This window comes from Delphinapterus leucas, chromosome 12, assembly GCF_059928025.1.
Source record: "Delphinapterus leucas isolate spDelLeu-1000000601 "Yukka" chromosome 12, BTC_Dleu_Yukka2, whole genome shotgun sequence".
NCBI classification, from domain to species: domain Eukaryota; kingdom Metazoa; phylum Chordata; class Mammalia; order Artiodactyla; family Monodontidae; genus Delphinapterus; species Delphinapterus leucas.
In genome coordinates, this window is record NC_143140.1 from 55,017,392 (window position 1) to 55,030,743 (window position 13,352).

Below are 13,352 nucleotides of genomic sequence, written 5' to 3' on the forward strand. Positions count from 1 at the left end.
CCTTTGAACACAGTCACTGATACATAGCATGTAAATCACAAACATTATATTTAACTAATGAATAAAATGCCGTTAATAATTATCAGCTCTATACCCTTAACACAAACCTGCAAAAGGATCGCTCTTATAGTATTCCCAAAAATCTTCAAATTCTTTTCGGACCTCCTCATCCATGTTGATCCCTGCAGACTGCTCATTATTTACTTGGACGTAATTGGCTTTCAGGACTATCTCCACTTCACAGCGCACATCCTGCTGAAAGGGCTTCCACCGTTGCATTACAACCCCATAAATAGTGAGGTCATCACCTGGGACAAAGCACCGAGTGAGTCCAGCAGCAGCATCCTGCCTGCTTGGGCACAAACTCGACAAAGGACCAGAACCAAGAAATAAACCACTACCCCACCATGGTTTAGAGTAGTACACATTCTTCCAGAAATCATTTGGGGCAAAAGAACACCACAGAGTCCCGAGTTTTTTTTTTAAACAGGCACGTGTATTTGCACGGCTAGAAGCTAAAGCCAGCATTTTAATTTTTCTTAATCTGCCACATGATAATCACACCAAATTCTAAACTTTCCCTGGGAAAATAGTTTACTGGATGATTTATTCATCATGATTATATTGGGTGAAATGTTCATCCTCTCAGAATCTCTAACCATATAGTTCTCACTTAAAGAAGAGGTGGGAATTGCAGCCAAAAGGTTAAAGTGCAGTCTGCCCTCAGTATCTGCAGGGGATTGGTTCCAGAACCCACCTCAGATGCCAAAATCCACGGATGCTCAAGTCCACAGTCAGCCCTCTGAATCTGAGGTTCCGCATCCACAGATTCAAGCAACCATGGATCGTGTAGTACTGAAGTATTTACTATTGAAAAAAATCCGTGTATAAGTGGACCCACAAAGTTCAAACCCATGTTGTTCAAGGGTCAACTGCATAATCAATTTGGTGTCAGGAAAGGAGACAATCTCGTGATAATGGATACTATACTAGTTTTAGTTTCTTGTATATTTCATTTTTACTTAACTGCATTTGTTAACATTCACTCGCTGCCTTTTTTTTTTTTTTTTTTCCGGTATGCGGGCCTCTCACTGTTGTGGCCTCTCCCGTTGCGGAGCACAGGCTCCGGATGCGCAGGCTCAGCGGCCATGGCTCACGGGCCCAGCCGCTCCGCGGCATGTGGGATCTTCCCGGACCGGGGCACAAACCCGTGTCCCCTGCATCGGCAGGCGGACTCTCAACCACTGCGCCACCAGGGAAGCCCAGCCATGAGGGGCGTCTCTGAGTGGGCTTGAATCGCTGCCTTTTTTTTTTAATGAACAAAAGAATGAGTGCACTAAGAAATGAATGAATTCTTGTCCTACTTCAAAGCTCCTTTCCATAAGCTATGAAAGCAGAAGATACAACCCTGCTTGTTCTTTCTTGGTTGGTTCCTTCCCATCTAAGGAAACTCTCCCATTCGTAATTGATGGGTAGAATATTAAACTTTTACAGATTTTCCTAAGAGGCCTTGGGTAACTTATAGGCACAATGACAACTTATAGGCACAATGACAACTGTTTTTATTATTACATTTCAATTAACGAGTATAGGTGAGTGCTTGGCATTCGATATTTTGGTACTGGAGAAAAGGGGGCAAAAAAGGAAAGATAATCCTAGTCCCCCAGATTTCAATCTTGTTGAACACAGGATGTTGGACATACCTTAAATCCAATCCTAGTATTCACACTCTGAACTAACAGGCAAGTCTTCATTTCCAAGCCTATATCAAATATATGATATCTGCTGATACAAAATGCCTTTCACTCTCTAAATGTCAATGTATAATGTGTAATCCGCAGGGCTTTTGATTTCCTGAAGAAAAGTGTTCTGTGAATGCTAAATGCATGGAACTGGTGGTAGCAATTCACCGAATAGAAGGCATATTTCTAGCCAAAGGCAACTTCACAGTAAATGGTGACGAACACATTAAATCTTCACACATTTTCAAGATACTTCCTCAACCACTGCTGGATGGTTTTCAAATCCAATCAGGAATAGTGATCATTTACTATATTGTCTGCCCCCAATTTTTTAGATGAAAATGGCCAGGGCAACTTTATATGAACACTTCAAAGAATTCTCTACTACGGTCATTTTAATGGGTTATATATAGGTTGTTTCTACATTAAGTCAAATGAGAAATTTAACTTTCAGGTATTGCACCCACTAGTAATAACCTGACTTTGCTAAGCAGCAGTAATGTGGAAAATGTGAAGTACTCAAGAATGGACAAGAGCACTGACTCATCAGATGTGGATTCAAATCCCAGCTCCACCACTCACCGGCTGTGTGGCAAGCTACCTAATAAACTGAGCTTATTTCTTGACCTACAAAATGGGAATAATTATACTTACATCATAGAACTATAGTGAGAATTGGGTCAGATAATATATATAAAGTACTTCATGCAATATCTAGAATACATGCTCAATAAATATTAGCTATTATTATAGTAAACCTACTTTACATTTGTAAAGCAACTAATACCATTAAACACCCTTTAATATATACATGTTTTCATTTATTCAGATATTTGAGAGACAGATTCATATGATCATCAGAACAACTGTGAGGTATACATGATAGTCCAAGGCAATAGATACTAATTTGAAACTTGCATGTTTTTCCATAGTAAATGTTACTGGAAAAAATGTTATTTTCAGAAAGCTAATTACAATCCAATCTCTTTGTCCCCTCTATCTTCTGCAGCATATTTACCACTGCAGCCACCCTGGTCAGACCCATCTTTGATCTCCTGCAGCACTTAACAGTTATCAGTACACAACCTCCAACTTTATTACTCTGCAACGTCAGACTGGGGTTCCTAACTAGACTGTAAATTCCTGAAGGGCAAGGATTATGCCATTTATGTCTTCTGATTCTCACAGAGGTTTGTAGCAATGGATAAATGAAAGACAGCTGATGACAGACTGCTTCCATCCATTCTCTATTGTTAGTGACATGTGAAAGAAAAATAGCTTAAGATTTTTTTTTTTTTTTTTTTTTCTTTTTTGCGGTACACGGGCCTCTCACTGTTGTGGCCTCTCCCGTTGCGGAGCACAGGCTCCGGACGTGCAGGCTCAGCAGCCATGGCTCACGGGCCCAGCCGCCCCACGGCATGTGGGATCTTCCCGGACCAGGGCACGAACCCGTGTCCCCTGCATCGGCAGGTGGACTCTCAACCACTGCGCCACCAGGGAAGCCCAGATTTTTTTTTTTTTAAGTGCAGAAAAAATTTAGTTTAGATGAACTGCATGAAAACATCTTAATCTCTATCAAAGGACATTTTCACGTTCTGGCTAAGCTCATACAAGCCCTGCTTTGCTAATCCAGACATTACAGATTCTGGTTAAAATCTAGAGTCTTATATGAACAAGGTACCTTGACACAGCCTTGTCCATTTAGCAGGCAAACCATGATCAAAGCTGTTATTTACTTAGAATACTGTTTAGACAAGTATGAACTGTTAATATATTTGACATAAATTTCAAACTATGGGTTGGTGATTCTTGGTGGAAGGGGAGAATATTTTGACAAGGAATTATTCTTGACTCTAGATACTGAACTCTGTTTCCACAGAGCCTTTGCCTCATCATTTTAATGAAACGGCAGCTCAGTAAAAATGGGGCATTTGGAGAAGCTTAGGGTTAAGAAAAGGAAATGATGGAATTTAGAGACATAAAGCATTTTCGACTTGTCCAGTAGGGGAGCACTGGGATATGAAATAAGAGGTCAGACATACCTGTTACTGCCCAGGGGACACATTGGTGCTAGTTTTTTTTTTTTTTAAATAGAGATTAAGGGGTTCTTAGTGAGGGTGGGAAATATTTAAAGCAGGAAATGTTGAAGTTAGTTGAAAGGCAATCGTTGACAACAATCATTTGCATTTTCTGACCCACCTTCAATTTAAATTAAATGTTAAACAGCCAGTGGAAATTGCTAGGCAAACAGTAAAGGCAACAGTTTTTAAGTTGTTTGGAATAAGAGGAGGAAACACAAAGGATAAGCTCTCATGGGCAAATCAGTTGCTTCATCTGTAAAACAAGCAGCTAGACTAGATCGCTGAACTCCAGCCCAGCTTCTTTCCTGCTATTACCTACCTCCTCATGCCAGTCTCTGTTCTCAAGTTCCCCACACTCACTTGCCAGTGATCTTGGGAAAATAAAAAGTGGCTTTTCCTAGTCAATACTTTAGGACATACTATATAAGCTAACATTCTCACCAGATTTGCAACTGTCTACTAAGTCATCTTCCAGGATAACCTTCATTGTTCGTGGGATACTTCCAACAGATAGCCTTTGAACCTAGCAAGGAAAAGAAAGCAGACACTGAGTATGCTCAGATACATACTAAGTATTCAGAAGCCTAGCAGTTCTTGCAATTCCTGTTTCTATTTCTCTGGTATTATCACACAATTTAATTACGATGGGGATTTATGGAATTTTCTTGAAACTTGTGCCTACTATCAGTTTAAGAATTCACTAAAACTACAATAAAATAAAAAATCCATATGGAAAATATCTCAAAATATAATCTACCTTGTGGATGGTCAAAATAAACACATGCTCCAACTACTAAACACAACAACATTTACTTAACTAGAAAAGAGAAGCAGTTCTTTCCTGCATCTAGTCATAAGACAAATCACTCGGTTCCTCTGATTATTTCTTAGTAACAGATTACAAACTTGTTCCCTAGTCCTGGCAATTTGCCCATAGCTGAAAAACACTTCTTCTAATTTGTTATTTTTTGCATTTATTAGATCATTTACCTGTTCCTGAATTTTGATTTCCTGATAATCTCTACACCTAGTTGGAGATGAAGACAAGTCTGAGAGGCAAGTGAATTTTGCAGAATCACAGCTCTCCAAGCTGGGACATGAGGATGGCCGACAGAAGGTATAATACTGCTCAAAGTCGGCCCTGACCACAAATACATGCTTGCATTTGTTGCACATGTAATCCCGCTCAAACTCCAGGATCTTCACCAGACTCGTTCGAATCACTGTCCCAGTGACAGATAAAAAGTGTCCCACATCCTTGGTTCTAGGGATGTGCTCCCTCACCAGCTCAGGACAAACAGGCAATCCTGATGGAGAAACAAAACAAAAACACATCAACTTCTACTTGGGATTTGACTCCATGTAATACATTTTTCTCATATTTTCTGAGGGAGAAAGTATAATTTCAGGAAAAAGAAATCTTTGTGTTTTACTTAAGAAAAAAGATCAACTGAAGAAAATATAAAAGAATTATTTCAAATAACAATTATCAACGGACTCTCTTTAAAAGTACGTATCTAGATGATATATTGATAATAACCTGGATTAAAAAAAGAATTGATTCTCTTAAGAGGGCTATCTCAGTAGGATGTAAACGCAGTATATAATTTTAACCTCATTCAATGAAGAATATACTGCCACATGCCCCACATAAAATCAAAGCTGAGTGATAAAGAGATGGTAGTGGAATGAACGAAGGCTAGTGCTTTTTCTAGTTAGGTTCAGGATTTATTAATACATAAATCGGATAGTGTTTTCAAGTCTTGAATTACCTAGAGGTTTACCTACAGCACCACTTCCTCCTTTAAAAACCTTGTGTTTTTCATCATTAATAAACGGGCAACTTAAAAGGTGCAAAATGCCAAAGAAAATTCTTATGTGGAAATGCCCTCTTTCTCGTATTTGGCTACAAGGCACCACTGGAGTAGAGAGATGCTGTCTGTGATGGTCAAAGGCTGCCTCCTAACAGGTTTATCAAGGGAGCATTTGTTACACTGGTTCATGTCCCGTGGTCTATGGTCTTGTCCTTGAACTTAGCTCTGAAACCTGATAAGTATGAACACTGAAGACAGATCTACTGGATTTGCCAAGCTCATAAGAAATAACCATAATAGGCATGATTACACTTTAAGTTTCTATGGTCAGAACATTTTCTCCCTGTTTATAGATCTATTCTGAAAGCCAAATCATTGTCATCATCACTGTCATCAGAAGGCAGTTTGGGATGCAAGGAATTTAAGGAAAAAAAATAAAAGCAGCAGACTGGTTAGATGAACTGAATGCTTAAGGCGCCAGCCTACATTAATCTGGTGATACAGCTTAGACGTCTACAGACAGACCTGAATTTTCTCTGCTGCTGGCTGAGACTCTCTCTTCATATATCCTATACTGTATAAACAGGGTGGGCACTGCAACATTTGCCACTATGACTATTTTTTCTATGCTTCCAAGGCTGACTTGCCTGCTTTCTAATGGAAATACTCTTTATTTATATTAACTTGGATTGTATCACACTTTGCCAGTAAGGGAGCCATACTTTTGCTTACAATGATTTTGTGTATCTCTGCTCTGTTCTGTGTCAACTGTACAGTTTAACTATCAGAAAACAAATTTATTTTCCTATTTCCAAATTCCTAGGGAACGCTTCATTAAAACACCCTGGGGCTCACCAGTGCTACATCACACATGCAGGAATAGACAGAGAGGTTGGGGCAGGAATAAAGCAGGTTTTAGCCATTAAAATACCCACTGTATTCATTTCTCAGTGCTCATCTCAGGCGTCTGTTAATTCAGCTGCATGTAGCTAAATGTTGAGAACACACCAATATTTCTAGTTACAACCAAGTAAAAGCCAAACTAACAACCAAAAGCTTTTCATTAAGAACAGGTCTAGGGCTTCCCTGGTGGCGCAGTGGTTGAGAGTCTGCCTGCCGATGCAGGGGACATAGGTTCGTGCCCCAGTCCAGGAGGATCCCGCATGCCGCGGAGCGGCTGGGCCCGTGAGCCATGGCTGCTGAGCCTGCGCGTCCGGAGCCTGTGCTCCGCAACGGGAGAGGCCACAGCAGTGAGAGGCCCACGTACCGCAAAAAAAAAAAAAAAAAAAAAAGAACAGGTCTAGTCCTCATATCCTCACTGCTTATGTTTCAGGGGTACAATGTCCTCTTTTAATTCCCATCCTAGAATGTTAAGAAACAAAAATCCACCAAGTGGAGGTGTCTCTTCTTACTTGGCCTTAATTCGATGTACAGTATGGCAACACATCTTCACAACGCTTGCAGATTCTCAATTACCTTTTTCTTGCTCCCCACATGAATGCTTTTTAAAAATTAGGATATAATTTAGGTACCATAAATTTGCCTTTTTAAAGTATATAATTCAGTGGTTATTAGTACATTCACAAGGTTATACAATCATCACCACTATCTAATTCCAGAATATTTTCACTGCTTCAAAAAGAAACCCTGGGGACTTCCCTGGTGGCGCAGTGGTTGAGAGTCCGCCTGCCGATGCAGGGGACACAGGTTCGTGCCCCGGTCCGGGAAGAATCCACCTGCCGCGGAGCAGCTGGGCCCATGAGCCATGGCTGCTGAGCCTGCGCGTCCGGAGCCTGTGCTCCGCAACCGGCGAGGCCACAACAGTGAGAGGCCCGGGTACCGCAAAGAAAAAAAAAGAAACCCTGTTCGCAGTAGCAGACAGTCTCTATACCCCCGCCCCTGCGCCTCTGGCAACCACTAAGCTACTTTATGTCTTTACGGATTTATCTATTCTGGACATTTCATGTAAATGGAATCATAAAATATGCACCCTTTTGTGTCTGGCTTCTTTCACTTAGCATACATTTTCAAGATTCAACCATGTTGTAACATGTATCAGTTCTTCATTCCTTTTTATGGCTGAATATTCCACTGTATGGATATACCACATTTTGTTTATACATTCATCGGCTGATGGACATTTGGGTTGTTTACATTTTTCTCCTATTATGAATAATGTTATTACAAACATTTATGTGCAAGTTTTTGTCTGAATACCTGTTTTCAATTATCTTGGGCACACACCTAGGAGTAGGATTGCTGGGTTGAATATACTTTTTATAATAATTTTAATTTTTAAGTTTTCAAAGAATCACTAAGTGTTCTCTATTGTAAGTATGTAAAAGGATACTCAAGTGGGGAAACAGGATTATTAACCCAATTTGCTTCTTAAAGTATAAACAAAATCTATCAAAATTACTTCTGAGAAAGATGAGCAAAGTGAGGAGGAGAATAGGAAAAAAAAGTGATGGGTTAGAGAACTTAACAACAATTATATTTTTGAAAACACTTAGATGTTTGAAACATCCATTCTCTCTTTCTTGGCTCCTAAAGAAATAACATTTTTCATCCCATTTCTACTTCTCTCATTCCTAGCTCTGCTTCAGATGCAAATTGATTGTTCAGTTTAAATTCTACTGTCAATATATTAAAACTTAAGAAAAACTAAGATCACAAGAAGTGGGTTACGGAGAGTGCTATGTTACTCCGATGCCATGCACAGAGCAGAATGCCCAGTGAAACCACAGACTGCCCAGTGTAATTCAGCAGACTCTGGATGTTCAATATGATGAAGTCATACATATAACGAATGAGGTCTTAACATACTCATTTAGTTAGATGCTTGCTATTTTTGTCCTAAAAACAAACTTCAGTTTAAAAATGAAGCTATGTATAATTTTATTGTAGTTTTTTCCTAAAAAGCTACTTTTAAATTGATTCTGTGTCTTACTCTGAAGAGCATCTTCAAGTGGAAGAGTGAAACACCATATTCCCTGGTGCTTCTATAGTAATCCAGGCAAGAAATAACAAAGGCCTAACTTTTAATCTCCTCCACTTAAACCCTTCCATGCTGCTCCCAGATCTAAGAATAAGGAACCAAATGTGGGATTGGACCACAGGACGTTTTGTGACGGGCTTCTTCTCACACCAAACCCTCTGGGCACTCAAATGCTCTCATACAGTGTCCCCTTTGCCCACTCTCCTCCCTACTCTGTCCCTCAAAAATGCCCACGCTAAGAAGCAACATAAGGGTTCAGAATACATACTGCGGAGCCCGAATGAGTGAGTTGAGTCACAGCTCTATCACGCACTAGCTGTGTGACCTTGACCAAATGATAACCTCTCAGATTTCCCTCCTGTAATACGGCAATAACAACAAAACCTACCTCATAGGATCACAAGAAGATTAAAAGAATTCATATAAAGTTTCTTGGAAAAGTAACTTGCACATAACAAGCACCATTTAAACAGTTCTTATATGTAATCTTATCATTTTCCCCCTTAAAAGGTTGGCTTAAACATAATTTTCTTAATGAAATCTTTCTTTAACCCATTTCAGGTTAAACTCCCTCTTTTATGTGCCTTAACACACTGTTCTTCTTCATACCACTTACCACAATTTAAATAAAAAGAATACATAATTATTATGCTTCCACTCTAGAATATAACCTCCATGGGGGCAGGGCAGAGGTAAATTTTATTCACTATTATATTATCATTGCTTTATAAATAGTAAGCATTAAAAAAGAAAAAACTTGAAAGATAGATGAAAGGAAGAGGGGAGGAATAGATATTAAAGATACTACATGAGTTTTGAAACCAATTAGAGATAAGGTATAAGGAAGAGGGTGAAATTTAGAGCGACTCCTAGTTCTCTGGTTCCATTAACCAAGTCAGGGAATTCTGGAAGGCACATGGTAGTCAATCAGTAACTATCTATTGAAAGAATAAATATGGAAATACGATTTTCAGATGGAGGGGGGCACAGAGAGGGGAGGGAAATCATGACTACCCTTTTTGATACACTGAGTTTGCAAGAAGATATCTCTAGTTTGAAACATCTGACGGACAAGAGGATATCTGAATACAGAGCTTAAGAGACAGATTCTGGCAATCAAGCAATCAATCAATCAAGTTGGCACTTGTTGCTCTATAAGTGGCAGCTGAAGCCTAGGTTCAGAAAGGAGGCCATCCCATCAGGAAGAGAACGCAGGATTCAGGAGCAGATGGCCACATCTGCACCCTGAGGATCTCACACCCACAGGACCAGTAAAGGAAGAGGCTCCCAGAGCAGGGAGAAAAGCCACAGCTAGAGACGGAGGAAAGGGCAAGACAGTGCTGTCAGTGGAGTTTCATAAAGGGGGAGGAGGCAACAGTATCAAATCCAGCAGGGAAATAAAGGAAGAGAAATCCCGACACTCGTCCCTCAGTCTGGCCATGAGGCAGCCACTGGGAAGGTGGGGGAGGGTGCATTCAGTGTGGTGGAGGTGAAAGGGTGAATGGGGGAAGGTTATGCTAAAGAAGGCATGAACTCTGTCAAAACATTGTTATGAAAGGAGAGTAGATGGAGGGTAGAGGGGACACAGAGTTGAAAGAGGGGCCTCTCTCCTGAAAGGGAGACAGAAAGGATTCCTGGTCATTCTGGCCACTGCCCACCACACCCCCATAGGATGCATGTCTTATCTAAATCCAGATTCTTGAGTAGAGGCCATGGTTGGGCTTTAGGAAAGCCCTGAACCTCTTGAAATTCAGGCAGACATTTAAATATATATACACCTGCATTTTCTGAAGAGGATCTGTAACTTTCTCAACATATAACCCTGAAGAACCTCTTACTTAAATCCTCAGTCCCATAGTTCTATTGACTTGCATATCACTACCTCTAAGAATAGAAAAAGGGGCTTACATTGTGGGAACAGTTGCTAAACCTCCCTCCCCTCCTTTCATTTAATAGTAATGCCCTAACGTCTCTTATTGCCTACTCAGCTCCTGTTTAGATCACATCCTACACGACCTGCCCCAAATGCTATGACAACATGACAGGGACATTCATAATCACTTACTGCCTGGACCAGTCATTTAGGACCTTAGTCACGTATTGCTTTGCACTGCTCCTTAACCGTTTTGTATCTGGAGGGTAGCGTCACTTCTTGAGATCCTTTTCATGCTCCTCTGTGCCCAGCCCAGTGCTTTATTAAGCACTTTTAGATAAGGAGAAAATTAGTGAATAAGAGAAGGGGAAATGGGCTTTCCCTCTCTCTCTAGCCTTCCCTTTATCACATCTGGCCTCCAATCTCCTAGTCCAGACAAAGTGCATGAATTTTTCTGTGCATTTCGTGGTACCTCTGTAGCTTTCCTTAGGCATGCTACTTTGTCTGGAGAACTCTCCCCAGTTCACTCAGCCAGGAAGAGTACACTCAAGTTTACCCTTTTGCAAGAAAACTTCCCTAAGTCCAGTCTAGCGCCCTCACACAGACACAAATGGAACAGCTAAGCAAAATGGTCAAATGAATGCATCATTGCATAAAAGATGCTTCTTATATCTGGAGGAAACCTCTGCCAGGAAGAGTGAAAAAGAAGATACTCCTTAGGTCCAGAGACACCTTCCTTTCCTTGCACATGATAACTCAGGCCTGTGCATGCTGGGTCATGACAAGTCTATGCAATACTGATTTTATTTCAATCAGCATAAGGAGATGTGCTGGGGAGATATTACACACTCAGGAAGAAGGCAGGTGAGAGGTGGAGGGCGTCAGGCTCAGCCACAAGGGTCCCTCATATGCTCACCAACCTTCTCTGTGTCCCTCCTGAAGTGTGGCCAGCAAGAGTGAATTCCCTGCCACCCACCTCCAACAAGGGGCCTGTGTCTAAACCCAATTACAGCACCTCTAAAGAAAAAACTATGTAAACATTTACAACCAATTTTTCTAAGATTAGCTTTTCATTATCTTCTATACTTTTATAATATGGGGCAATATGCCATCCTTAATGTTCTTATCTTACTGAATGGAATCATGTATATGGTACCTGTTAGGATAAACATTTTTTTTTTTAGAATCAAGCAAATTAGTCTAAAACATGATATCATTACCATTAAGTGGTTTATTTTGTACAGTAAAGTAACTATATTATTTTAAGAAAAGGGTAGTAGAGGGGAGTACATTTTTGGATCTTCAGATTCTTTACTTTCATATCACAAGTTTTAAAGTAAATTTATAATATAAAGACAGAGATAAAAGTTACATAATGTTAAGCAAAACTGACCACAAAAATCAAAACCTTAGAACTAAAAAAGGGTAAGGGACAGTGTTTTGATAGAAATGTCAATTCATTTTAATATTTCTGTCTTACTATATGCTACTAAGTGTGTTCTTCAACTATCCCAGTGAAGCAGGGTACATCTGGCACTAAGCCCCCATTAGTGCTAAACAACAAAAACCTTTGTCATTCTCTGACTCATTCACTGATCAAAATAAGTAAATAAATTTTTATTTAAAACAGAGACATGTCCACATCTGTGTTAGAGATATGTCCAGATCAATTACTTCAGGTCCATGGTTTCCAGCGTGCAGTCCCTAGAAATCGGCATCAGCCTCAGAGCTTTGAGAAGGGCAAATTCTTGGACCCCAGGCCAGACCTCTTCAGTGAGAAACTCTGGGGGTGGGGCCCAGCAATCGGCGCTTTAATAAGCCCTACAGGTGATTCTGATGCCCATTAATGTTTGAGAAACACTACTTTAAATAACACGTGAGGGCTATTTTTTTCTTCCTCATTTATTCGATACTTTGATGCTAACTGAGTATTTGAATACCTTTCATCAAAACCACTGGGAATAGCAAGTAAACTTTCGACCAATAAAAATCCCAGAAGACAAAGAGCAATGCAATGTTCCTAAGGAGACTGAACCACAGAGGCATCCTGGGTTTTACTAATTCAGTGCCTTGTCTGGAGTCCAAGATGGAGGCGCAATATACCTAAAACCAGACTTTTCCCATCCCTGGTTCATTCTGCCTGGGACACCTGCATCCCTGCCTAATCTCACCATCTAGTCTTGAATCTTTGGGTGAAACCCCTAGGACAATTCACTCCCTGCCCAGTGAGCTAATATATCTCACACATACCTTGAGTGATGCATGCATCACATAAGTAAAAGCTGCCTGTAAGCTTCTTTACAATTATGTTTAATATGTACATATGCATGTACCTGTGGGCATACATACACGATATGGAAATATTTGAATATATAGCTGTCTCCCCTACAGCCTTGAACTCCTTTAGATGAAGGACTATACCATATTCGTTTTGGTTTCCCAAGTGTCTAGCAAATGCCTACACGGGATATGTTTGTAGAATGAATGTTACTATGGTAGTAACATAATTTGCAACTCACTTTCTCAGAGAATAATGAAGAACTAGGCTAAATTCACCTGAAACCAATAGAGTCACTCAGGCAGACAGAACTTTAGTATTTAAACTGAGCATGGAAAAGTTTCTAAACGTAAGGACAGCCTAAAACCATTTGCTAAATACCATTTCAATAACATTAACTAAAGCCTCTTTTAATAATCCTTCTGCAACATTATCAGAAGAGGACATTTCTTCTTGATCCTAGCAAGAGATTACCTAGTGTCTGATGCATGAAGATTAATAATCTTCATAATTTTATTCCAGTAAGTGCAATCGCAGATACTATTTTTTCACTCAGATACTATTTT

General features: G+C 40.1%; 1 protein-coding gene across 2 annotated transcripts in view; it reads right to left on the reverse strand.

The window, feature by feature from the left end:
* MCM9 (minichromosome maintenance 9 homologous recombination repair factor) overlaps positions 1–13,352 on the reverse strand; it is a 79,279-nt gene that overhangs the window by 62,140 nt on the left and 3,787 nt on the right. For both annotated transcript variants that reach the window (XM_022555254.3, XM_022555249.3), the window contains exons 3-5: positions 4,814–5,130; positions 4,265–4,346; positions 108–308 (exon numbers count right to left, since the gene is read on the reverse strand). In XM_022555254.3, coding sequence (XP_022410962.2) covers positions 108–308; positions 4,265–4,346; positions 4,814–5,130 — 600 coding nt within the window. The remainder of the gene's footprint in view (positions 1–107; positions 309–4,264; positions 4,347–4,813; positions 5,131–13,352) is intronic.